Below are 26,283 nucleotides of genomic sequence, written 5' to 3' on the forward strand. Positions count from 1 at the left end.
GAATTTTGTTATAGCTCATAGAGTGGGTTTTATTAACCTAAAGGATTGGCATGGCAGTCAATACTTTGGCAAGTTTATAGTCATAAGCCTATCTTTAAGCGACCTCTTAGAGCGATTGAAAAATTCAGCCCATTACCTAATGACAGAAGACAGAGCAAATTAAAAACTTTATCTAGATTATTCTAAAACGTACAACAACTGTTTGGCTTAGACTAGCAAACAATTGCGACAAAATCTAACAAAACTGTTTTTGCCTTTTTTATAGAATTTAAAACGTTCATCTTCTTAAAATTTTTGCAGCCAATTTTAGTAATGATGTTAACGATTATAGACTGTTTGAAATGCAGAAGAAATATTTTCACATTGCCTGAAATATTTAGGTGCAGCTGACTGACTTTGAGAATGCTGCGTACACGGTTTTTGTTGTCCTCATGACCAGAGTTATCCTTTCCTTCAACTTGAACATGCTGGTGCCAATCTCAAAGGTAAGGTAGCCAACCTTTTAATCATTGTAAAATTTATATGTTTTTTGCATGAAAGTTAATTGCACCATATAAAAAGCTTAACAGTCAAAAGGAATCCCCTGTAATGTCGGTTGTCAAAACATTCATTTTTGTATCATTTGAATTCCCTGTAAGAAAGCCATATAATCATTACACTAATGCAAGCAACCTTGAAAAAATATCAAACATATCAATCATTTCGTTCGTTATCAATGCAGCAAAGAGTATGCAATGTACGCAAAAGCAACGAAATCGAGCAAAAATATTTTTATGATTTTTATAAGGCTTTCTCGATTTTGTAGATGGAAGAAAACATGAAAACTGCATTGAAAAGAGATGCAGCCCACAAAGGAAAATTTTACTTCAGGAAGAATATTGAAAAATGTAAGTGAAAAAGTAGCATTACATTGTTATTTGACACTGCTGACTTTCAGTGAGTACAAAATTGTATTCACCTACATAGTATCAATTTTATAGTTGAGACGATACACCGTCTAGAGCTCCTGTATGGGTTCAATAGACTTCAAAATTCTAATAAATGCTCTATACATTGTTTTTGTTTAATAATTAGAAGAAATTTCCTTTCAGGTTTTTGAAAATATCAGAACTAAACTTAAGTTTTTAACTGATATTTTGAGAAATCCCTCTGTATTTTTATAGATAACTAGCTAAACAGTTTTATTACGAAATGAGATGTTTCGCTAAAAGTTTCACTAAAAATAGACTTGAATTGTGTGAATCATAAACTTGTTTGCTTGACATTTTTAACTTCAATAATATTTGACAGGTTTTGATGAGAATTTCAATGACTGCGGCAACAGTGACTACGAGTTGATGAGCATTGATACCATTATCAACGGCAAGGTATGAAAACAAAGGGATCAGCTCTTTGAGTTTAAAGGCATTGAGTCATGGTAAATAGGCCTTCTCTTTAGGGGGTCATTTGGTTTCGGCGTGATCGCTGCTGTTTCATGTGATATTTGCATCCGTTGTTGACAACTTGCTATTGATGAAAATTGTTTTGTCAATCAGTACGAGGTGAGTTCATGTGACCAGTTCAAGGTCAACCAATAGCATCGCAGTCATGAAAATCATGACTTAGGCATACCCAATCCATTTTATCATGACTCAATGCCTTTAATAATGTTGATACTGTCGCCATTGAAACTATGAAAGGTTATTGGCAATCCTTAATTTTGGGCGATATTGATTGCCCTGTAGATATGCTTAGTCTCTTCGTATTATTCAAAATTACTTAAAAATATCATTACAAAGGAAGCCAGAGTCTTAGGCTGAACAGATTTTGTGAAAGAAAATAATAACTACATGCTACCAGAGATAAGTAACAAGATTATGATCAGCTTTATAAGATTTTGGCTAGTGGTATATTTTCTACAAAGGTAAATTCTTATTATATTACATTGTGAATAGGTTCTTACTTCACGCATGCACGCTCGCATTTACTTAGCTATCTTCTCAATCGCTACAGGATAACGAATTCCCTGGACTCATACCTTTGATCAATTCCTACATGGACCACATTGATGTTGACATTGACACAAGATGCACCATCAGCCAATACTTGCGGCTCATCTCTAAGCGAGCGACAGGTTTGCATTCTGTTTATTCTTAAGAACAATTTACATCGAGTACTTCTTAACCAATAGATGGCTTGCTATAGAGTTTTGCAATATGGTAAAATGGAAATAGGTGAAGAATTTTAACACGATGTTCTATATGAACAATTGTCTCATGTTTATTTAAAAAAAAATCAAATGGTTTTTCTTATACAACTTTTGACCGCCAACATTTAATGTCCCAGTGAATGACAACCGTGAACTGGAGTGATGCAGAAGTTATAGATATATAAATGACATCTTTCTTCTGACCAAAACGTCATATTGAGACGATGATGACGTCCTTCAATGAGGCAGCTAATAGCCGTGCCTTGAAGGGATACCAGTGCTGTTGGATTTAAATGCTTCCTCTGAAAGTTACCTTAAAGCAAAAAGTAATATACTATCGACTTATGCAGTCATTTCTAAAAGTAACTGCACTGTTAATGTTACAGGAGAGTTAATGACAACAGCCAGCTGGATAAGATCAAAAGTTCGAAGTCACCCAAACTACAAATTCGATTCAGTGGTGTCAGATGAAATCGTTTACGACCTTGTCCAAGAAGCATCAAAAATTGCAGTAGGCCAGGCAGGCAGCGCAGAGCTTCTCGGGGCTCCAATCAGCAAAACAAGCTGCTATCTTCCTGATAAATGCAAAAAGATGCAAGAACATATCGATGAATTTTCAAAAATCATGAAAATTACAAAACACAGTGGAAGAATCACTGGTGCTCAGTGTTAAAGGAAAATTTTTAAAATGACAATCACAATTTTTGATCGGTTTTATTATGTTTGGGGAAATTAATTTGAACAATAAGAAATGTATTTAAAAATTTTTTTAGATTGTCTTAATCATTTTTTATCGACAAAGATCTTCTTAAATGATATGATGCCATTGAAAAAGAGGTTTTTCGGAGCTCCACTTTCAGGAGAGCAGACTGAATGCTGACAACCTTGAGCTGATTGATTCAAGTACTTGACCTCGTTTTGAGATTTTTTGGTAATTGTTTCTATAATTTTATTGCAAACTCCTTACAAAGTTGTTTATGTCACGTATTCTCAATCTTACTTGTTAAGCTTTTTGTAGAATTTCCTTATCATGGAATTTTTAATTGTTATTCTTTAAATTCGAAGTATTACGAAGTCATTAAACTCGCAACGTGTTATTTACTTACTGTTTGAATAAACAAAAATTGTTATATATCAGATAGAAACTATCAGTTGTTGTACTTAAATCTTTTTTGGATTAGCATGTATAGTATGTAGCTGTGCACATATTAGTTTTGCTGTTAGCTTGACACTCAAGCGTAAGAATTGAAAATGCATAGTAATTGAAAAAATATTTAAATCGAATAATTTCTTGCAGCATCTTTGTGGTAAAATTCTCAACTAGCAGGGATCATCTTTATCAAATGCTAATCTATATGTAAACAAATCCCTTCTGTGAAGGCCGGGGCCTAAGATAAGCGTGGATCTGACTCACTTTGTGTAGTTGTAAGTTATGGAACTGTAATTGTGGATAATTCATGTTCTGAGCAGTGCAGCATAAAATACCAATCAAAACGCCTGAGATAGAATAAGGAACATTTTTTCAATTCGAAGGGAATGCCAAATGCCAGCCTTATGTATTGCACTCATTTTTTATAAGAAAATTGCGATATGAAATAAGCAATGGACAATAAAGAAGAATTAAGAAACTTCAGAACTCGAAGCTTCAGTACATGCGGAGAAAAATCAATTGCGCTTTACGATATTGTTGTGTGCTATTTTGAAGTAAGATGGATTCTTGTATACAGCTTTAACTTCAAGACATCATCTCAATTTAGTTTGCTTTAATGACTTGCTTCAAAAAACACACTGAGCCTTCAGACCAAGACCGAGATTATGATTTCCTGCCCGTAATGCATTTTGGAGTTTATGTGATATCTTTCAGTAGATATCAGAGAAAGTTACAAAGTAATTCAACTAGGATGTTTTAAATTGGAGAAGCATTTGAAAGATTTCTCTCAAGGTTACAGCAGCTGAACAATAATAAGCCTCTCCATGGTAGCTGGGAGGCAGGGCCGTCGCCAAACACTTTCACTTAGGTGCGTGCCAGTCACCAATTTGCCGTTAAAGAAGGGCGTGGCCTAAAATATATCAATTTTTCAGTGTAGCACTTTGACGCAGTATATTTTATATGTTCTCGTCAGTCAATCATTGCTTCAATTTCCGCGTACCTGAGAGTACCATTTGATTTTACTCTAGAAGTCAAATTTTTAGCAAGGAGATACCCTCGTTTATATAAATAATTCAGCACGTTTAAATAGAAACTTGGTTTGTATGAGTAAATCTCAGAGGCAGGGTCGCCAAGAGGATTCAAAGGGGCCGCCAAGAGGATTCAAAGGCCGTTGGGGGGGCCGAACGGCGAGTTCCCCTACGACCCGAGAGAGCAGAATTTTTTTGCGACCATGCCATTAAGATTATCTTACAATGCATTTCAGAATATTTCTTGCAGTTGTTTCTGGCAATCGTTTAGGACGTTTTACCATTTTTATGCATACTTTTTGCTACTTTTCATTAATTCTATTCGTAAAATGGAATGCATTATTTTACGAGGCCCCCTCAAGGACCTGGGGCAATTTGCCTCCTTGCTCCTTCTCTCGACGGTCCTGCTCACAGGGGCTTCCAGTACCTCCAGGATCAGCGTTCAGAGTTCAGAGTTTGTCAACAAACTTTGCCTTTGGGGGACACTTGCCTCTCCGTGACATTCATAGCCCTATCTGTGCCTTTTTTCATTGTTGAGGGCTTTTGGGTGATACTTTCTCGGTCTTATCCTCAACTCATCCCCACTGCTTGCTAAAGCTATTGCTTTGGGAACTTTGAAAGCCAAAACCGACAAAACTCTACTTTTCGAAAATTTGCCGACAAGAATTTTCTACCACCCCCGCTAGCGATGGCTCTGCTGGGAGGAACATTTTATTGAGAATGTTACAGCTACATAATATTCCTTCCCAACTATTTTGCAATAAAAAGTTGGAAAATGTTTTGAAAGTTCACGCTATCGAGCCCATTAGTAGCAGTTCTGCTGGAAACACGTTCTTTTTTATGGTGCTGCTTTATCTTGTGAGGTCAAAGATAAATTTTCATTTTATCTAGCTCGGTTTTGTAATTTCATATTAGTTGAAATTTTCTCTGAATCGTTATGTTTATGAATAAGGACTGAAAGAAACAAGTATTTTCTGAAAGGGGTGTTTTCCGGTGTTTCAAAGGGTGTGGTCGTAAAAAATTTAGGGGCAAGCCACCTAGCCACGTTCCAGCCACTCCCTTGTGGGCTGGTGCCAGTGTGACCTGATCTAGCGTAATATTAACATGATATTGGCAAAAAATCGTCATTTAGTGTAAAATCTAGCATAATTTGGAATCTAGCATAACTCTGGCATAATTCTGATATTATTTAACTTTGAATTTTGGGATATCTTATTTGGCTCTACTAACCGCCAAGAGCCTTAACAATCAGTAAATTCAGTTGTTTAATCGATTCTTCATACTAATCTAGCATAATATTATTGTTTTATTATAATATTAATCTAGCATGATATTTTTAAAAAAATCATTGTTTAATTGATCCTTTGTCTATCGTTACCAAATGGCAGTAAATTTATCTTATTGTAATACTGCTAATTTTAGGCCTTTCTCTCTAGTCCATTCGTTTGATTTTCCTTACCTAATCACTCTTGTTTATCTGTAACTTTCCTTGCTCGTTCCGCATTTTTCTATCACGTGTATTAGGATAATCTTTGTATTATTATGAGTAACTTCATACCTACGTCAATTATCAGCATGTTAAGTAGATCGCCATAGCAACCCAGTATTTTAGGATATCGCGCTACTTTACGTATGTTTATTGTTTTTGGTTCAGTATATATGGGGGCCCCGTACCTCATCTTGGGCGGTAAGAATTATGGAAAAGTAGCAGCAAGAGAAAGCAGTTTAGGCATGCACCGTTTTAGGGGCAAGATGCTTGTGAAAGATCTTGTCGCCTTCGTTTTGCTCATAGTCGTTTGGAAATATTTATAGAAGATATATCAGTTTTGGAAGACCTCTGGGATAGTTCTTGTGAAAGATTATGCCCACGTCGCGCGTTAATCATTATGCCGTCGTTAGCATGCAAGTTATGTAGCTGCCGGGACGATTTTATCGAAAGAAAAGAAGGAAAGATTTAACCGATTTACGTCGCATCATTTATTGGCCATCCTCTGCTTTTTTAAAGGTCCTGAGACTCAATCGATTTAAGCAACATTTTACATTATATATATCTATGATAATATTTTTTTCCTAAATAACAATCCTACTTTGCACACGACCAAAAGATTGTTTACAACCATGAAAAACATAGGCACAACTTATAGCCACAGTACGGTCATTTTGGTGCAAGAACAGTGCGTTGCGGTCATGCTCTTTTTGTTTACACCTGTGGTAAGAGGAATGGATCTTTTATGTGCCCTCTTTTGGAAAGGACAATTGCATGCGTCTTGCTTGATTTCTTTGGTATAAAGAAACAAGAAAGGTCTGAATACCTGGGCTTTCTTTAATGTGCTGTCCACATTATATCAATTTAAAAAATTTTTCTAGCTGCAGCTACGACAAACCCTATCACATCTATATTTCCAAGCAAGATATTTCTTTACAAGAGTGTGCCTCACCTATAAATCCCTCATTGTGAAAGCAATTCTGACGTCAAGTCTGAGCAGACTTTGAAGGCACCTTTACTTCGACAAGAAGAGTGAACTCATCGGCAATTCAACACAGCTACAAAAGCCATGGGTCTTCTCACATTCAGTGGAGAAAATCTTTCATTTTCTGAGATCAAGAAATATACTGACTACGTTAAAAAACACGGCATCATTCAGTTTATCAACACGTTCCACCGAGTCAAGAACAGGACATACGATACACTAAAGTGGGGAGACGAGGTAACTTCCTATCTTATCCAATATTGTACCAATTTTGTTTTGTTTTCCAACCGACAGAGAGAGGGTAAGCCAATGTTCAACAGCAAGTAAGGTCAAATCAATGTGAGAAGGTTATATTTTTTGGAAGGGGATTGTCAAATTGTCTTTCGAAATGAATGGCAAATTGTAATCATAAACTATGATTTTACCGTATAGATCTGTAAGTGATTCTCGTTTGCCTTAATAACTGACAGCCAACTGCAATAATATCGCAGTACAAATTTTGCAGCACCATGCCAATGACAAATTTTACAATATTTGCGTTTCTGTGTTGTTGTGGTCGTTTTCACAATTAAGCAACACTCTTAAAAGCATGATTCTTTTAGGGGAGACACCTGCAAGCGCATAAAGATTTTGCCATCACAGCGTTCTTGACATCACATCTTCACATCCCATTCGAAAAAAGTGTGCTCTTGGAAATAGCATCTTTGATAATGAGGTCACTTGAGTGAGTTAGACAGTAAAATAAACTGATTGATCATTTTTATACCATTGATCAGGCGTCCCAGTTTGACCCACGCTGAAGCTCCGTCAAATGAATAGCCTAAAAGCATTTTCAATGTAAACAAGCATCTAATCCTTTATTCCCTTACAAAGTGGCTCTGTAGCAATACCTCTCTCCCTTCGCGTCTTCCCATGAAATACTCTTTGATAACATAGTCTTTGATACAATAGATACTTTTTTACTTATATCTGTGGCTTCGTCAACAACCAGTGCAAAGTATTCGTTTTTTCTTGTCTCCGCGAAAACTTTAACCCTCGCATTCAAGACAATTTGCTCTTGCCTCGATAGGATAGCGTGATCAAGTATGATTTCGATCTCAGAAAAAAATTCAAAATTTTTACAGCTACAAACCAAATCAACAACCCAAAAAAACCATGCTGGGTACTGTAACCTTCTTTAAAAGCATAAAGAATCGATGAAAAGTCGCTTTTCACTTTCGGCAGGATTTTATTTGCTAGTAGTCGCGCGACGAGACGACACTTGTTGGACGAAAATTCTTTATCACTGTGGTATAAACATCTTGAAACGCTGGTGAAACAACTACGAGCTCAAGTTAATAAAATTGAATTATAAATTAACTGATATTATGTATATTTTCATGATTTTAGAATATTCTTTCTCAGGTTGTTTCTGACGTAATCCGATATCTAATTGGCAGTGCCTAATTAAATGTGGTCTTGTACACTAATAGTGGTTTCGAAAATCCAAATTGTGGTCTTGAAATCTGGAATTAGTGGGAGGATTTCCTTGAAATTGAAACAAGGTTTTTCGAATCTTTTCGAACCTTGCTTCGGCACATAAACAGCTAAAGGATTCCCGGAATACTCTTTTCAGATTGACAAAATGTCTGGAGTTTAATTAGCCAATATTTGAAATGACTCAAATATAGCACTCCATCATTTACTGATGAGCAAGTCAGCAATTTAAAAAAACACTGGAATAACATTAAGGCAGCGTTATTTAATATTATTCTCTGAAAGGCCACGGGCTATTTAATATTTACAAACTATTCTTTATCTGCCATGAGTCTGCCTCATTCCAATATTAAGCCTTGTAGCCTCCTTTGAGTTAATCTCAATATGGCCTTTTGAATCTATCTTTAGAATGCTGAATGGCTGCAGTAGTTCATTTGTTATGAAACTTATTTAAGTTCTATTTGACTATTTCCTTACATATTTAAAATGCTAAACTCTTGTTAAAGAAAACTGACGAAAGTGAAGAAAAGAAAAGGCTTGGTTCTAGTATAAACGAGGAAGTGCCTCAGAAGAAAACTGGTGAAAGTACAGCAAAGGAAAGTTATGGTGCAAATATAAATAAGGAAGTAACTCAAAATGTGGAAACTGAAAAGTCAGAGGCAGAGGAATAGAGAGTAGATGAGCAAGAAGAGCAGTGCAATGAAAATGATCAGAGCACCAGCAACGTTGGGGATTCTTCTCAAACCCTCAAACGAAAACGTGAACAAATAGTTATCAATTATTGCTTTGAGAAGATTGGTAGTAAAGGGAGAAAGAAAGTAAGATGCAAAGTTTGTATAGACAATCCCGATGTTGTGCAATCTCATCAAAAAAGCAAGCAGGTACCCTCTTCTTGTACCCCAGAGGGGGACGAAATAAAGAAAGCTTATATGGATACCCATAAAGAGTCAGAATTGCATTTGGCAGCATGTAGAGCAGACCGGTTAAAAGAACTTGATAGGCCTGCCATTGTCGAAGACCCGACCACCATTGATTGTCCGATCAGTAATGCATATAAGCGGTTGTACAGAAAAATCGGTGCCTACATGACAACTGTTTTCAACGATGCAAAACGTGGTACTCTAAGTGCGTAGTCATGGCCATCTCATCAGGTTGCCGCTATGAGAGCTGTTTACTTCAAGGACAATGGGACAATGAATGACTTTTCCATGTCCTCTGACGATTTCAGGTATCTGTTTCCTGGAAGTCATGCAGAACTTCTAGGCTTTATCGTTAAGGCAGATATTCAAAATATGAAAGGAATATTGCAACAGAGTCTTGTAGTATTAATGAGAACCGATGGTGCTGTTGATCGTATGCAAATACACAATAATCACCTAGAAGCCAAAGTTGTGCATCAAGATGGCAGTGATTCCCTTTACTTTCTTGGCTTTGGAGAATCAGAGGAAAGAGGAGCTAAGGTTATTCGGAAAGACATCATCCTTTGTGACTGATGGCGATAACATGAACACGGGTGCAAAAAATGGCCTCTGGGCACTTTGTGATGATTACCCAAAAAAGTTCAATTCAAATCTTCCACTGATAAAGATCTGGTGTGCTGCCCACAGGATCAGTCTCGCGTGGAATTCTGTCACAAAGGAAGTGGTAGAGCTGGATAGGCTGATTAAAGATGCGTCTTTATTGAGTACCTACTTTCACGTATCAGCGGTGAGAACCAAGGGCCTCCAGAAAGTAGCAAAGGAATGTAACTATCAATATTTGCACTATCCCAGATATTTTGAAGTGCGCTGGACTCAATTCTGTCATGAACTGTTCGAAGTGTCTTGAAAAATTGGAGAGCATCGATCAAATCCTTTGAGAATGAGTCTGATAAAGAAGCTAAAGGTCACCTAAATACTTGGCTAGACAAGGATATTATTCATCTGATGAGCTTAGTTGCAGATATCTTTATATGTGTACAAAAGATTTCATCAGGCATTTCAAGACGACGACATCTTGATTTCTGACATCTCAAAGAAAAAGCAGTCTGTCCTTAAAAGGCTAGAAGAGAAGAACCACAATCCCCTAACTGGTGGGTGGGAAGAAACATTTTTGTCGGAATTAGAGGAGGGAAATGAATTCAAGGGTGTTGTTTTGACAGAGAAATAAGAAGAGAAACATACAATAGATATGTATCTGACCGTCGTAGCTTTGATGCGATAAGAAATGAAGTCATATATTTTATATATAAATTTTATCCGCATGAAAATTAGTTCAGATAGGACTCCCGTTTACACTAGACCCACGCTATCCGCACGAATTTGAGAGCGGCTATCCGGACAAAATTAGTTCACCTAGGAAAGTGGATTAAATTAGTTCAGATAGCTATGTGGTACAGTGTAAACGGTTTTATCCGGATAAATTTTATCCACATCCACTGTGAGGTTGATTTTGATTTACTGCGAGGCTCTTTCAATAAAGAGAAAGAAGGTGGCGCGAGGTGGCGCCAAATCTCATTTCTCGTAAACAGAATCGTGCTTTCACCAATCTGCACGTCGTCGTCGTTTTGACATTATTTTGCGGGGACATGTACGAGCTCAGGGCAAAGGTAATAAAAACGCTGATTATTCTTTTATCTAGACTGGCTGCAGCGGCAAATTTCAATGCACGTGAAATTCCACGTGAAATTGGCGTCCTTTTCAGCTTTCCCTACTTTGTTTGCCATTTCTGTGACGTTTTATTTCAAACAAACAATTATTTAAACTATATTGGCCTAATGTGCTTTGACAATTTCCTCGGACTTCGTCTTAACACGAAGAAGTTGATTCTATAGAATGACGGAAAAGTCTCTGAACCTTTGGCGTTTCGGCGGGAATTATGATGTTATTGAAAATCGGTTGCCTAGAGATGACCTCGTTTTGAGCGTTCTGTGGATGATTCAGGTCACGTGACTGTAGTTATCCGGCACAGTGTGAACGGGAGGGCAAAGTGGACAAAATTTATGCGGCACATGGCGGCACAGTGTAAACGCAAATCAATCCGAACAAATTTCATGCGGATAAAATTTATCCGGCACAGTGTAAACGGGGTCTCAGTTATTAATCAATTTCCTGGATAATCACCTTGATGATGATAGTTTGGCATCAACAACCGCACTCAGTCCTCTCAAGCAGTTAAGTTCCAGCACAACAAATGAGCAATTGCGAGCATGCCACAAGGTTATTTGCCCCGATTAAGTGAATACAAAGAAGCTTCAGAAATGGAACATCTGCAGTCGCTTTGTACCAAGCCCTTACTGAGTTGTCTGGCATCAGAAAAGTATTATCCAGTGCTGACAATTGCGATTGCTCGTCTTGTAGCTGCCAAACCACAGTCTGCTGATGTAGAGAGGCTCATTAGTAGATACAATAAACTTAAGACTTCAAATAGATCATCCTTATCATCCACCACTTTGCGAAACTATCTTCATGTGGTCCAAAATATGATCTTGATTGGATCACAGACAAGGAACGAAGAGCAAGATGTCCAGAGAAAGCAAAACAGCAAAGCTGGTTCGTTTGCGTATTCAAAGAGGCAGGGGATTTCCTTCAGCGGCAAAAGACTGAAAAAAGCCAAAAACCAAAGCAAGTCCAGTTTTGAATCTACATGGAAACTGTTACCCTTGGACATTTAGGTTTATTGTTGGTAACTAATGTTTATTTGCTTTGATTTCAGCTTTATGATCCGATTTGTTTCCTTAAGCCCTGTTTACACTACACAAACTAACCTGGGTTCGCCCCAAGTTAAAACTAACCCAGATTAGATTTTTGTAGTGTAAACGCAATCTAACCCAGGTTCGCCCCAGGTTAGTCAGCCCATCTCAAAAGGTGAGTTCGCCCTAGGTCGAACCTGGGTTAGTTTAGTTAAAGTGTAGTGTAAACGCAAACCAGGGGCGAACCTGGGTCAGTTTCTACAGACATGGTGCCTATTGCGAAAGAACGCAAAGGGCGAACGCAAAGGGCGAACGCAAAGGGCGAACGCAAAGGGCGAACACAAAGGGCGAGCGCAAAGGGCGAACGCAAAGTTTTCTTATTGTCAAATCCCGCACTGGGAATAATTGTTTGTAAAGTGGATTTACTGTATTTTGTAAAGTTCATAAACACAATACACGCCATTTTGTTTATCCTCACCTTCAATCTGCCTTTGTTCCGCATGCGTCGATATCAAACTAACCCAGGTTCGCCCTTGATTCCGTTTGCACTACAAAGTTGACAGTTTCCAGTGTAAACGCATCAGGGTTCAACCGGGGTTACTTTCAACCTAGGACAAACCCAGGTTAGTTTGTGTAGTGTAAACAGGGCTTTAGTTGTGACTCTCTATGCGTTATGTTTATTAAAAAATCTTAAAAGTAAATGTGAATTTCATTCCTTTTTTCACATCATATTCTAATCATTTTATGTCTCGGAAATGCAATTTTAGCCAATCTAGGGTTTTGAGTTTTAAAAAATTTCTGGGCCCCCCTGGAGGGGCCTAAACATTTTTAGGCATAATAAGTGGTATTGTGAAAGTCCCTTAAATTAGGCACTGCTTATAGGAAAATTATTGCACGGTAAGTTGGTTTACATAGAGTTACTATACTTTTTTAACCGATTACTTTAATTTCATTTTATAGATGGAGTATCAAATGCTTGCTTTTGATCACGAGAATAAAACAGTTAAACTGGTTCTCAAATCCTCAGAAATTTTGCCAAAATTGCAGAAAGAAGAACATGAAAACCCAGGGTAAGAGAATAATCTACTTAATCTAACATAGAATTAACATACGATGGGTTTGATTTAATGAATTCATATCCAGAGTAACAGTATTGGAATTTTCAAACATTTGTGTCAAGTTCTTTAGGGCAGTGCTTGGACAAATCTCGTTTGAAACTTAAAATGCTAGTTTATTGCTTTTAGACAAATGCACCTTGCCCTTCCTCTTCAATCGAATCTCTACCACCTCTTACCTCCCGCATCCCTCTTTACCCACCCCTCTTTACCCATCCCTATTCCATGTCCATTGATGCTCTTGCTAAGCTTCTTGCTCCTCCTGTATTTATGTGGAGTCCATCATGAGCAAGATTGCTGTAGAGAATGTTATCATTGTCTATAAAGTCAAATCCATTCAGCTTCGTCAGACACATGTTTGTTGACAGTGATCGCCATTTTATTGAGCTCATCCTTTCTGAGGAAAATGGACGAGTAAGCGATTTTTGGCATCTTGATTGTTTTCTTGTGTTTTTTCAATGACGTGAGTATAGCTGTTGACAGCTCTTATGTTTTGAGATTGTTTGTCCCTACATGAACAATAATCACATTGCTATCCGTTTTCCCCGTGCTCTTTACGATTTGGTTGAGACTCATACCTGATTTACCATGAATTTTGACTTCACGATGAAGGTTGCATAGTTTATTTTCGCCAAGTTTCAATGGTTGGGAATTTTCCTTTTATACGTGGTTTAAAAGTAGTATTTCATGATATAGACTTCCGTCCATTTTAGGAAAACAGAGACGGCGTATCGTTTGGAAATGGGTGAATTCATGATTGAATGTAAGTAGTTAACCAGTTTTCGGTGTATTCATGTACAGGAAAATAAACTCATCAGATGAAACCATGACTAAGAGTTGTTACCTTAAATGATAAATGCCTGAGTATTCAGTTACATTTAGGCCTACCCTCTCCTGCTTGGCTATCTCAATGTACAACAACCTTCATCACCCAGCTGTTTCTTACATTTCACCTAGAGATGGTGAATTTGTAAGTGAGAAGTTCTAATTTCCTGTAGACCTGCTAAGACTGAGCAATTGCGACAATATTAAGGTTAGGATAACTATTAGTTCTGAATGCTAGATCTGGATTTTTCTGCTTTCTTGTATCACAGCAAGCCCTGGTCAACCTTACGGTGGTTGCATGAGACATTTCAACAGAATCGAGGCAAATATGAAACTGAGGTTAGTAAGAAAGGAAATAGTTCAAAATATTTACAAAAAGAGTTTCAGGAGAAAGAATATATAGCATTAATAACCCTGTTGTCATTTCCTGCTTGAATTGGGTACCATGTTCTTTAAAAATACCTTCAAACAATACAAGCTGCAGTTTGAAATGTCATTTTTTCAATTTCTACTTTTGATTTAGTATTGAGCAAAGCAGTCTAAACTAAAATTAGAGTTAATAATTTTGAATAATGTTCAATATATTCTTCACTGATACAATTAACTCTCAACTTTTATTGAGAATGAATCATTTTTTATTTCTCACAGGCGCAAAGAAATCCAGGCTTTGCTAGGCCACAATGAAATTGTTTTGCCTCTGTGTGTTTTTCCAAGGTATGAATAATTTTGGTATTTCTTGGCAGCATAAATCTCTAACAAAGATCAATAAAACCCCGTTATTCGTGCTCAGAGGGTATAATAAGAAATATCAAATTATAACTCGTATACCATATTTGTTAAAACTCGCAGAAGTGGCTTAAACCTTTTTCTGCTATAGCCCCTTCAAACAATTTGTCCAAGTCATCTATAAACCCTCTCTTCGAATACCTGACCTCTCCTTTCCAAATAATTGTATTCATCAATTAAAAAGCTGAAAAATTGCTCGATACAAACATTTTGCCCCACTTATAGGCTTGGCTGCCCAGATTTCACATCACCGCATTTGGAGGTGAACCCGGAAACGAACCCAGTCATGAAGTCAATTTACATTCCAGATGCATGCATAACCCAGATGCATCCTCGATACATGTAAGTTTTTTGGCCATTTTAGGCTATTTGTTCATGTGGAGCAAGTAGTGCCTGAAAACCCAGAGAACCTGCTGATTTCTTTGGAAAGTCTGGCAACTTCCCCTTCAACTCAAGCTATTGGATCAAAGAGTCTGACGTGATTTTAAATATGATCAAAGAGAGGCAACTGATTCAAATGACATTACTGTAATGTCCAACTAAAGCCAATGAAATCAAAAACCGAGACACAATTTTTTATTTGGGGGTCCAGCCCTGATAGATAAGTGTAACAACAGCAATATTTTACAAGATAAAAGTATTCTACTTTTGCTGCTTAAGTTTTTTGGGGGCCTAGCCCCCGCCCCCTCCCCGGTTCCCCCGGTATCTCGGTCCTTGTATGAATTGAAAAACTGATAATATAGATATAGTGACGTCTAGCGTCTACAGGCAACAAGCAGCACAACTCATCATTTTCTGACGTTTCCGTACAAAGTGTCAAGATTAAACCTTGACCGATACGTTAAGTCACGTGCTGATATGAAGGGACTCTGTATACACATTTTTTCAGACCGCCTTTGCAATCACAATTCCGCCCCAGCCATTTTCTTTGATATGATGATGATGATGATTTGATATGATATATATCCGATTTTTAAGAATTTTCTTGCAAGCATTCAAATTTGCATTTTGTAGTGCAGAGAGTTTTCTTAATATGCTCTTTTTTCATCTAAAGGAACTCAGCAAGCAAACTGATGCAGCGAAAAGGAGAAAGAATTACCCAGAACATTCCAAGTAAGTTGGGAAACTCTTATATTTCACACATAGGAAGCGCATTTGAAGAACGTCAGCATTGTCACTTCTTCGCCGTTTGGCTACACGTTTGGAACAATTGAAAGTGGGAATTTTTTAAGAAACAACGAGTAGCCAATTCAATTGAAAACATTAAAAGTCTTCCATTGCTAGAAATTCTCAACGCTTCTTAACGAGTGTATGCTAAGCTCCCCGTGCACTTTGTAGAACTCCTTTAATATTATCATAAATTGCTATGATAAAGGTGATAAGAAGCCAAAAAACATTGATAAAAGAAGCGGCAGCAGAAGTATTTGATCAAAGACGAGTGTTTTATCTTACGAATCGTGCATATGCACTTGCCCTCAGATCACCCTATCAGTTCCAAAAAGCAAAGGATATCTAGCCCTTTGAAAATTGTAAAAATTTTCGTTTGATCAAGAACAAAAGAAAAAATGGTCAATTCCTTGATGCTTCTATATTGTGAAAAAGACATTTTATATAAAACTGATCTGCAGCAAATAGCTTTAAGATGGGCAAAGCAGAAAAAGAACAGAATTGCTGTTCATTGACTTGAAAGAATATTAATTTTTATCATCAAACATATCCAAGATCTAGACTGGCATGGCTTTAATGTTGCTTTAAATCTTACGGAAAGATTCAATGTTCGTGTTGCGTTAACCAAAATTTAGAGATTTCCTTCATCTTCTTTAGTGCTTTTATGCTTAAGACTAATTACTATAAGTAAAATGTGGGTAATTATACAGAACCTAAAAATCTGGAATAAGCCATAAGGCTATTTCCAAATCAATTTATTAGGTACAGAAGATTAACAGGTCGAAAGATAAAATTCATCAGGAAAAGTTGGAATTTTCAACCTTTCACGACCCCCTAAAATTAGCCACTTGTTTACGTCCCTGCTGACAAGCAAACTGATATTATTATGATGTTATCTAAGGTTGCGTAAATGATTAAATGTTATTCGATGTAGGTACCTAATACGTTCATTTACGAGTAATCCGTTCCTTTCAGTTTACCGTGATTTGAACACTCCAGATCCTTTCTTGGAGACGTTTCGACACGACGACGGTCAAGCTGCCAGAGATTCCCGGCCCAATCACGTTTATTTAGACAATGTCCTTTTTGGCTCTGGCATGTGCTGCACGCAAGTATGTTATTTACAAAATATTGCGCCAAAATTAATGTTAGATGATAAATTTTAAGGTTTTTCACTGCCCATGTTTTCGGGAACGTTTTCGGATTCTATGATAAAATCAATACATAGCAAATATCAACCATGTCTCTGTATGTCATAGGTGACGCTTCAAGGGTGCAATATCGATGAAGCCAGAGCTCTGTATGATCAGCTGGCTGTATTGGCCCCAATTATGGTAAGCAATTCTGACAAGCACAATTAGTTCTCCAGACATATTTCACCGAGAATGCTGAATGATGTTGAGATAGCTACAGGCCGAAATGATTGTCCAAGACGAATTAAAAAAGCCAAAATTTACTTGAAATCATTTAAAACACAAAGAAATTGTAATGACTAATTAGTTTACGAGCTTTTGATTGTGAAATGTCCTGAAAATAAATCTCCGATTTAAAAATAGATTTTCGTTTTTCTTAAATTTCAAGATTTGAGAAATTTCAATACAATGTTTACTGGTGAAGCGATGTAACATACAGTTAGCCTCTACTTAACCACAGAACGGAGAATTGGGACGTATTTTCTCTACTCTGTAACTTGACGTTGGCATGACATTTCAAGTAAAGTAGTGGAGCTATGGACACAAGCTTTTTCCCTATCTTTTCCGCCATAAAGAGTTAAAGAGTTCTTGCTGCTCGCCAAAAGCCACTGACACTTACACTTTGATATTTGTTAACCGTAGCTTGCCTTGTCTGCTGCTACCCCAGCGACAAAAGGGTATCTTCTGAACACTGACTGCAGATGGGGAATCATTTCTGGCGCCGCAGACGACAGAACCAAAGAGGAACGAGGGCTCAAGGTAAATAGCAATACTATCTGATAAATTCTACATATCCGATTGGTGCTTGCATTATTATTTCCTTTGAGCTTGCGGATTAGGAAACATTACATTATCAACAAAATAAGCTTTGGCTTCGTCCTTCTTTAGTCCTTCTTTAGTGATTTGTTTTGACCTGACTCTACTCTTCTCCTGCATTACTTCTCTGCATACAAATAATCAGTGATGTGCCTAGACAATTTTGTTTGGGGGGGGGGGGGCGTTCAGAAAAAAGTGACCAACTTTACTTTTTTGACCGATTATTTCTCCATAGAATATTCATTAACAACAAAATAGATGATCATATACACACTTAATGATAATTAATGATAACAAGTAAGAGCGAATGATGGCATGAAACTATAAGAAAATTAAGTTTGCGGAAACTAATATTCCTGGAGTTCGCATTTTTGGGTGAATCCATGAGCATCTTTTTGCAAAAAAGCCAATTTAAAGAAAATCTGCAAAAATGAACTACGGCTTCTAATGAGCTCCTCATGACAATAATTTCAGCATATAAAATGTCCTCTAATCCAGGGGCGGACTGGCCGGTCGGGCTTCCGGGCGATCGCCCGGTGGACTCTCCTTAAATTATTATAATTCTTTCTTAATTTTGTTATTAAATGAAAACTCGTATTGTTTGGTAGGGGCCCTCTTCTGTTGCCATAACACCGAGATTATCTCAAGATTAGTGGATACAGAATGAATAAAAAGATCACTTTGCGGTATTTAAGTACTGAAAAAGCATTTTCCAAAATTTGGGGCCCCATGTAAGCAAGGAGAATCCTGGGCCCAGAGCTCACTGTCTCTTATGCAATAATACGTTATTTAACTGGAAGTTCCAAAATCTGATAAATTTTCTCTTCGGGCCCTCAGTTTGAATGTTATATAGAAAAAGCTATATTTCTATCCATGTCCCCCAATCCAGTTTAGTAGTCTACGGGCCGGCAAAAATGAATAAGTTTTAAATGTCTCCCATTATAAACTAAACAATAGAAAGAAACGAGATACAGCTGGAAGACTGAGATGCAATTCAAGCTTTTTGCTCATAGAAATGTAGACATGAATTGACATCTAACCATAGAAAGGAAGACTCGTTACTCTTGAAAGTTTCTTACTGAGAACATTTATTTACTGTCTTCAATAGACAAGACAGGATTTTTTATAATTGCATTTCAAATTTGTTCAAAGTTATGTGTGTCGGAAATGCTGGGATTGTTGCTAAAAGTTGAGGATAAGATCTTGGCTTTTTGGTAATTGGAAACTATTAGGGGATGGGGAATTATTGTAAATGAAAGCTTGTATGTGTTGCCTAGGATCGTTCTTTCGTCAAACTTGATGTGGCAAATATTCTAGATGCATTTTCTGGCCATATCTTTAATGTTATATTTCAAAAAAAATTTCCTGAATTCGGCCAGAATTCCTAACCATGGTGGTGGCCTTTATTTAAGCCCTGAACAATCTAAACATTACACCCCCTCCCCTACTTCATTAACGTTTCGCCTGCCCTGCCTTTTTTTCTGATGGTACCATCTGCAGACATCGGGGGGTGTGACGACCCCCACGCCCCCCTAATCGGCACATCCCTGATTATGACTGCACAATACTCATCTTCCTGGAAAATATCACAGATTTTCCCTTTTTAGAGATCTAACACAACTTCGATCAAATTTTTCACCGCTTTTTAATTTTTGTTGAGAAATTACCTCGGATCATTTTGGGTATCTTTCCTTTTCTCTTTGCAGCCTCTGAAAGAAAACAAATTTCAGATAAGAAAATCACGTTTTGATTCTATTGACATGTACATATCACCAGAAGGCGCCATGTACAACGACATTCCAATTGATTATGAACAAGAACACATGGACACGCTGCTAAAGGCTGGTAAGTATCAACTGGTTTTTATTTGGATTATGTCGTCGGGGAAGTGTTTTCCATCTTTTCATTAAACTTTTAAAATGCGATTGCTGCTGCCTTGAAAGTGTCAGAGGAGAAATGCTATACAGGTTTGATGAAGATAAAAGTAAAGTAAAAACAAACACTTCTTAATTTCACATTTAATTGAACAAGCTTAAATTGCCTTGAAATGAACCACATTCTTTCTCGTCTCTTTCACTTGATTGAATCTAATTCAATCCATTCCTTGCTAATGTTTGAACAATTAAGATATTGCAAAACCAGTATTGTGGTGAAGATACTTTGGCAAATAACAGTAAATTTCTTTTTTCGCTTTCCTTTGTATCATTAAAGTGTATATAAAGAGATTCATTGTTGAAATGAATCTAGAGAGGGAATTCAGGATACCTAGACACAAACCGGAAGCATATTTATATTTCCTTTTATATAAACAATTTTAATCCTGTTCTAGGAATCGATCAGCAACTTGCTACACATATCGCCCACTTCTTCATCAGAGATCCAATCTCATTGTTTTCTGGCAATATCTACGTGGATGATGAAAACGAGCTCGAACATTTTGATGTAATCAGTCTCCACTCAGATCTTTGTTTCAGCCATTACTCCAGGATGAAAATTTATTGTCTTTCGATATTTGTCCTTACCAGTTTTAGCGCTCTCTTTTCTCTTGAGAATCTTGTAACAGTCCACCTAGAGTTTTAATTTTTTTGAAGTAGTTTCTTGGTGAAAACAAAGTACTTTATGATACCCTATGCTTTACTCTTTATTGGCAACCAACACATTGCAAATTATTAGCTGGAGTTTCCTCTTGGATTGACTCCTTTAAAACGTCTTTTTAAACGTTAGTATACTTCACAAGCTAAATTTTTGGAGTTCTTTATGCATCAAACAAATCGATATCAATCTTATCACTTTGATTTCAGAACATTCAATCGACATGTTGGCAAACGATTCGATTCAAGCCACCACCTCCTGGAACCGACATGGGATGGAGAGTCGAATTTAGGCCAATGGAAGTTAGTAATGCTTTGCATTTTAATACTTTCTAACAGACTAGATCTATGGCCTACTAGATGAGCTTGGCCTTAAAAAATTGCAAGTTATTAAGTCATGTCTGCTGTGAGCGAACCTTGTATTTTAAGTACGAGATATAGCCGATATGCAAGATAAAGAAACGATTATATTGAAACGATCAAATGAAAAATCATTTGCATGTATTTCAAAATGTACAACGACTGTTGGACTTGAACAAACAAAAGTTTACGACGAAATCTAACAAAATTTCTTTGCCTTTTTCTAGAGGTTAAAACGTTCAACTTTTTCAAAAATTTTGCAGCCTTTTCAAAAATACTGTTAAGGGTTTTGGAATTTCTCAAATGCTGATGAAACATTTTCACATTACTTGAAAAACTTTAGGCGCAGTTGACTGACTTTGAGAATGCTGCGTACACGGTTTTTGTTGTCCTCATGACCAGAGTTATCCTTTCCTTCAACTTGAACATGCTGGTGCCAATCTCAAAGGTAAGGTAGCCAACCTTTTAATCATTGTAAAATTTATATGTTTTTTGCATGAAAGTTAATTGCACCATATAAAAAGCTTAACAGTCAAAAGGAATCTCCTGTAATGTCGGTTGTCAAAGCATTCATTTTTGTATCATTTGAATACCCTGTAAGAAAGCCATATAATCATTACACTAATGCAAGCAACCTTGAAAAAATATCAAACATAGCAATCATTTCGTTCATTATCAATGCAGCAAAGAGTATGTAATGTACGCAAAAGCAACGAAATCGAGCAAAAATATTTTTATGATTTTTATAAGGCTTTCTCGATTTTGTAGATGGAAGAAAACATGAAAATTGCATTGAAAAGAGATGCAGCTCACAAAGAAAAATTTTACTTCAGAAAAAATATTGAAAAATGTAAGTGAAAAAGTAGCATTACTTTGTTTTTTGACACTCCTGACTTTCAGTGAGTGCAAAATTGTATTGGCCTAGAAAGTATCAAATTCTAAATTCTAATAAATGCACTGCATACTGTTTTTGTTTTACTAATGAGAAAATTTTGGCTTTCAAGTTTTTAAAAATATCAGAGCTCCGCTTCAGTTTTTAACTGATATTTTGAGAAATCACTTTGTATTTTCATCGATAACTGGCTTATCTGTTTGAATACCAGAGATGTTTCCCTGAACTGATTTTGAAATGACTTTCTATCAAAGTAGTTTATCCTATAAATGACAATACTATCTGCTTAGAGTCTCTAAAAGATTCATAAAACTGTTCTGGATCTCAAAGCAATATTAAAGTTTAATAGATTTGAATTGTGTGATATCATAAACTTGTTTGCTTGGCATTTTTAACTGCAACAATATTTGACAGGTTTTGATGAGAATTTCAATGACTGCGGCAACAGTGACTACGAGTTGATGAGCAATGACACCATTATCAACGGCAAGGTATGAACGCAAACCTTTGTTCGGTGTAGCTGTGGGCTCAGTTCTTTGAGTTTAATAATGTTGATAATGTCGCCATTGATTCTTTTGGACAATGTTGAATGCCCTGGACATTTGCTTTGCTCGTTTCTGCTAAAGGGCTTTAATATTTGATCAATTCTTAAAACTATTTAAAAAATACTTTACAAAGGTATGACAGCTTTTATGAAATGTAATGATGCTATGATCAGCTTGATAAGTTGTCAGCTGGTGATGAAATTTTACAACTGTCATTTCTCAAAATGGTAAACATTACAGTGTAAATAGTTATTACTTTTGAGTACACTACTTGACGCATGCACGTTTGCATTTACTAAGCTGTCTTATGAATCGTTACAGGAAAACGAGTTCCCTGGACTCATACCTTTGATAAATTCCTATTTGGACCACATTGATGTTGACATTGACACAAGATGCACCATCAGCCAATACTTGCGGCTCATCTCTAAGCGAGCGTCAGGTTTGCATTCTATTTATTCTTAAGAACAATTTACATCGAGTACTTCTTAACCCATGGATGAGAGATACAAAGTTTTGCATAATTGTAAAATTAGAGCTATTGTTGAAAGTAATAAGTAAAGAATCTCAACAGAATCTCCTACATGAAACATTGTCTCGTCTTTCTTCAATGAGAAATCGAATGAGAATCTTTTCTTTTGAAAACTTTGAGTGCAAACCATCCAGTAATTTCATTTAATAGAACAGGGAGATCTTATGTAGGTCTCAGTGAGACGAAGATGACGTCATTGAATGAGAGAGCTTAGAACCGTACTTTGAAGGGATACCAGAGCTATTGGGTGTAAATGCTCCCTTTGAAAGTTACTTTAAAGCCTAGAATAATATACTATCGACATATGCAGTAATGATGATAGATATATCATTTCTTGTAAAAACTACATTGTTATTATTACAGGAAAGTTAATGACAACAGCCAGTTGGATAAGATCAAAAGTCCGGGGTCACCCAAACTACAAATTCGATTCAGTAGTGTCAGATGAAATCGTTTACGACCTTCTCCAAGAAGCATCAAAAATTGCAGTAGGTCAGGTAGGCAGCGCAGAGCTTCTCGGGGCTCCAATCAGCAAAACAAGCTGCTATCTTCCTGATAAATGCAAAAAGATGCAAGAACATATCGATGAATTTTCAAAAATCATGAAAATTACAAAACACAGTGGAAGAATCACTGGTGCTCAGTGTTAAAGGACAATTTTTAAAATGACAATCACAATTTTTGATCGGTTTTATTATGTTTGGGGAAATTAATTTGAACAATAAGAAATGTATTTAAGAGAATTTTTTAGATTGTCTTAATCATTCTTTATCGACAAAGATATACAGCCGAATCTTTTGCCACATTACAAATGTTAACAGGTCTGCCAAGTAAAGGCCTTTGAATGCCCGCACGCAATTTGATCATCCCGGTGCGACAACAAAGTTCAATGCTGTTGCTGTTGTTTTAAAATTTTTCTCATGCTCATGGCAGAAAATGCTTAAATTCTGTAGGTATAAACACAGAAAATCTATTGAAAACATTAGGAAAATACAACAATGTGTTTCATTTTCCAGAAGGGTCTGTTTCAAAGCCTATGTCCTTCTTTCTCAGTAAAGCATGATAGAAAACAGTTTTCTTCCCAGCACGCTCTTTTTAGACTTATTGAAGACTGGAAAACAGAACTGGAAAGGAACAAACATATTGGTGCTGTCGAAATGGATTTATCAAAAGCCTTTGACTGTCTACCAAAAAACCTACTTTTAGCAAACCTACATGCCTATGACGTAGATAGAAATTCTCTTTTACTTATACAAAACTACCTGTCCAATAGAAAACAAAGAGTCAGAGTTAAAGGTCATTATAGCTCCTGGGGTAAAATTGGAACAAGGAGTGCCACAGGGATCAATACTTGGACCTCTACTTTTGAATATTTTTCTAAACGATATTTTTACAGCCTTACTGAAGAGCCTTAATGCAATTTTCCTGATGACAACACGATATCTGTCACTGAAACAAATATTGATGAACTATTGAACTTGTAAAAATTAACACTAAAAAATGTCTTGATTGGTTTAAATCTAATGAAATGATTGCAAATCCCTCTAAATGTCAAGCTATCACAATCGGCAGCAAAGATAAAAGCATAAAGAGTTTGAAATTGACGAAGAATTTGCAATTAAAATAGAAAAAAACGTTACTTTTCTTGGTGTTCAGATCGATAAAAATTTAAAGTTTGATGCAGTTACAATTGTCTAACTCTATCGTTATCGAGTGAGGCAAAATCACTCATGCGGTAAAAGGGCAAAAAGACGATTCCGCATAAGGGCTCAGTATTGGAAATTCCGAAGCTGGCAAACGAAACCAAAATTTTTGAGAATCTATTTAATTTAGGAATGTAACTTATAATTTGTCAGCTTACCGTATGCATTTAGAAGGTTTTAAGCCATAATTCTTGTTTGTACACGGGTTTTGAGAATTTTAAAATTTTTTTTACCGTGGCGTTGATAAGGGCACTCTGGTTTGGAGAATATTTATATTTCTAGGAAGACTGTTTTTGGGCTTATTTACAAAAATGTCGCGCTTATACAAAAATCTTGTGTTAATTTTTTATCGTAACTTCAAGGAACCGTGGTAAAAGAGGTCATCTTCAATCCTGATTCAGTCACGCCCCCTTCCTACAACATCCTCATGTCCGTAAATAAAAGTCTGATTTGCTGGTGAATGCAGGGGCGTAACTTGGCCAATAGTTTTGGGGGGGTGAAAAGGGTTTCTGCCCTGCAAAACTGAGTGGTGCCCTGCAGACCTAGTAGCAACGGTTTGTCTATAGGTTACTAGTGAAAGCTTTACCAGTGTACACTGGTCTTTACCAAGGACAAACTTCTAAGCAATAGAAACAAACTTGAAACTTCATTGCCTATGAAATTTCTATTTCTCTACGTGAGCGTAAATTGTTTTTTTATATTCACTTCATTTAATGTTGGTTTGCAAAATTAAGCTAATAAACAGCTAATTGGGGGGGAGGGGGGTACATGATGTAGACAGCGCAACAAGTCGAGTTTAGTGAAGTAGGAGGACCCACCATGGTTGGGTCCGACGTGAAGAAATTTTTTGAAATTATACCTTGTAAAAGGGCTAAAAAGCATCTTTCAGACAAAAGTTTAGCAAAATACTATTGTGCTAAAAGAACTGATGTTTATTGAAAATATGATTGTTTATTGGGAAAAATAGGAAGGGGGATGTCATGCTAAAACTCTAGTGTTAGACGTTGGGGAAGGAAAGAAACGGCAACCTTTCATCTCAGATTGCACGTAGTTGTGAATGACAGAGGAAGATGTTGTTTTGATTGGGAGAATTTTTTTTCCTGAACAGAAATGTGCAGTTTCCATACCTTCCAACCTGTAGAGAAAGAAAAGCGGGGGACATCGCGAGCGGAGCGAGCGAAAAATTAGAGCTGGGGGTCTGGGGAGCGCTCTGAGCCCCCCAGCGGGTCCAGGGCATCGCCCTGGTAGGGGTCCAGGGGACGAAGCCCCCGGAAGCTCCTGACATTTTGTCATTTCTGAGGCCTCAAAATGACTCAGGATTCTTTATTTTCTCTGTCTGTAATATGTTAATAGAAAAACAGTTCTTCGTAATCAATAGGTCAGTAATATCGAAGAACTTTCTTAGAAAGTGAGGGGGGGGGGGCAAATGAAGAGGCCGAAAAAGTTCTGGACTTAGAAACGCCACTGTGCACAATTATGATTATATTTTTATAGGAAATGTTTTCTTGCAATCAGTGTGAGCCCATGCGAACCCATGCGAGCCCCGATTTAACTCCTACAAAAATTTTTGGCAATTTTATGTCACTTAGATTAGTTTGAAATTATAAGAAAGGTTATCTTTTATGATGAATAAACAACAACAAATGTTAAAAAGTTTGGCGTCTGGCTTCTGGCAGTCTGGCGTCTGGCTTTATCCGATGTCGTAACTATTGTAATGTTGTGAATACATCGAATCGTTTCGTCTGTTATGAAAAGGTTGCACTGTTGACAGTGAT

The 26,283-nt window shown here is 36.8% G+C and overlaps 3 protein-coding genes across 12 annotated transcripts in view; 2 read left to right on the forward strand and 1 right to left on the reverse strand.

Moving 5' to 3' along the window:
- LOC135690035 (glutamate--cysteine ligase catalytic subunit) overlaps positions 1–3,475 on the forward strand; it is a 12,310-nt gene extending 8,835 nt beyond the window's left edge. The window contains exons 14-18 of the mRNA XM_065207464.2: positions 381–485; positions 806–887; positions 1,291–1,367; positions 1,993–2,113; positions 2,575–3,475. Coding sequence (XP_065063536.1) covers positions 381–485; positions 806–887; positions 1,291–1,367; positions 1,993–2,113; positions 2,575–2,861 — 672 coding nt within the window. The 3' untranslated portion in view covers positions 2,862–3,475. The remainder of the gene's footprint in view (positions 1–380; positions 486–805; positions 888–1,290; positions 1,368–1,992; positions 2,114–2,574) is intronic.
- The window catches only part of LOC135690032 (general vesicular transport factor p115), a 72,424-nt gene that overhangs the window by 1,560 nt on the left and 44,581 nt on the right, over positions 1–26,283 (reverse strand). For 3 of the 7 annotated variants that reach the window (XM_089108675.1, XM_089108671.1, XM_089108674.1), the window contains 2 exons: positions 19,553–19,594; positions 18–18,012 (listed from right to left, as the gene is read on the reverse strand). The gene's annotated coding sequence lies outside the window, so the exon portion shown is untranslated. Of the gene's footprint in view, positions 1–17; positions 18,013–19,552; positions 20,454–26,283 lie in introns of those variants that run through there. The other 4 variants (XM_089108669.1, XM_089108670.1, XM_089108673.1 and 1 more) reach the window with 3 other exon arrangements.
- On the forward strand, positions 6,922–23,804 carry LOC135690037 (glutamate--cysteine ligase catalytic subunit). 4 transcript variants are annotated; one of them, XM_065207465.2, is made up of 18 exons: positions 6,922–7,074; positions 12,944–13,053; positions 13,812–13,861; positions 14,193–14,262; positions 14,572–14,637; positions 14,935–15,051; positions 15,764–15,822; positions 16,852–16,988; positions 17,136–17,210; positions 17,712–17,828; positions 19,592–19,730; positions 20,215–20,327; positions 20,687–20,779; positions 21,180–21,284; positions 21,605–21,686; positions 22,143–22,219; positions 22,595–22,715; positions 23,169–23,804. In XM_065207465.2, the coding sequence occupies exons 1-18, from the start codon at positions 6,922–6,924 to the stop codon at positions 23,453–23,455; spliced, it is 1,971 nt and encodes a 656-aa protein (XP_065063537.2). In that variant the 3' UTR covers positions 23,456–23,804. The 4 variants fall into 4 exon arrangements, with proteins under 4 accessions (XP_065063537.2, XP_065063540.2, XP_065063539.2 ...); XM_065207468.2 differs by lacking the exon at positions 6,922–7,074 and adding an exon at positions 9,417–9,541; XM_065207467.2 differs by lacking the exon at positions 6,922–7,074 and adding an exon at positions 10,782–10,900.

This window comes from Rhopilema esculentum, chromosome 5 (genome assembly GCF_057945365.1).
Source record: "Rhopilema esculentum isolate cy_ngs chromosome 5, ASM5794536v1, whole genome shotgun sequence".
NCBI lineage: Eukaryota > Metazoa > Cnidaria > Scyphozoa > Rhizostomeae > Rhizostomatidae > Rhopilema > Rhopilema esculentum.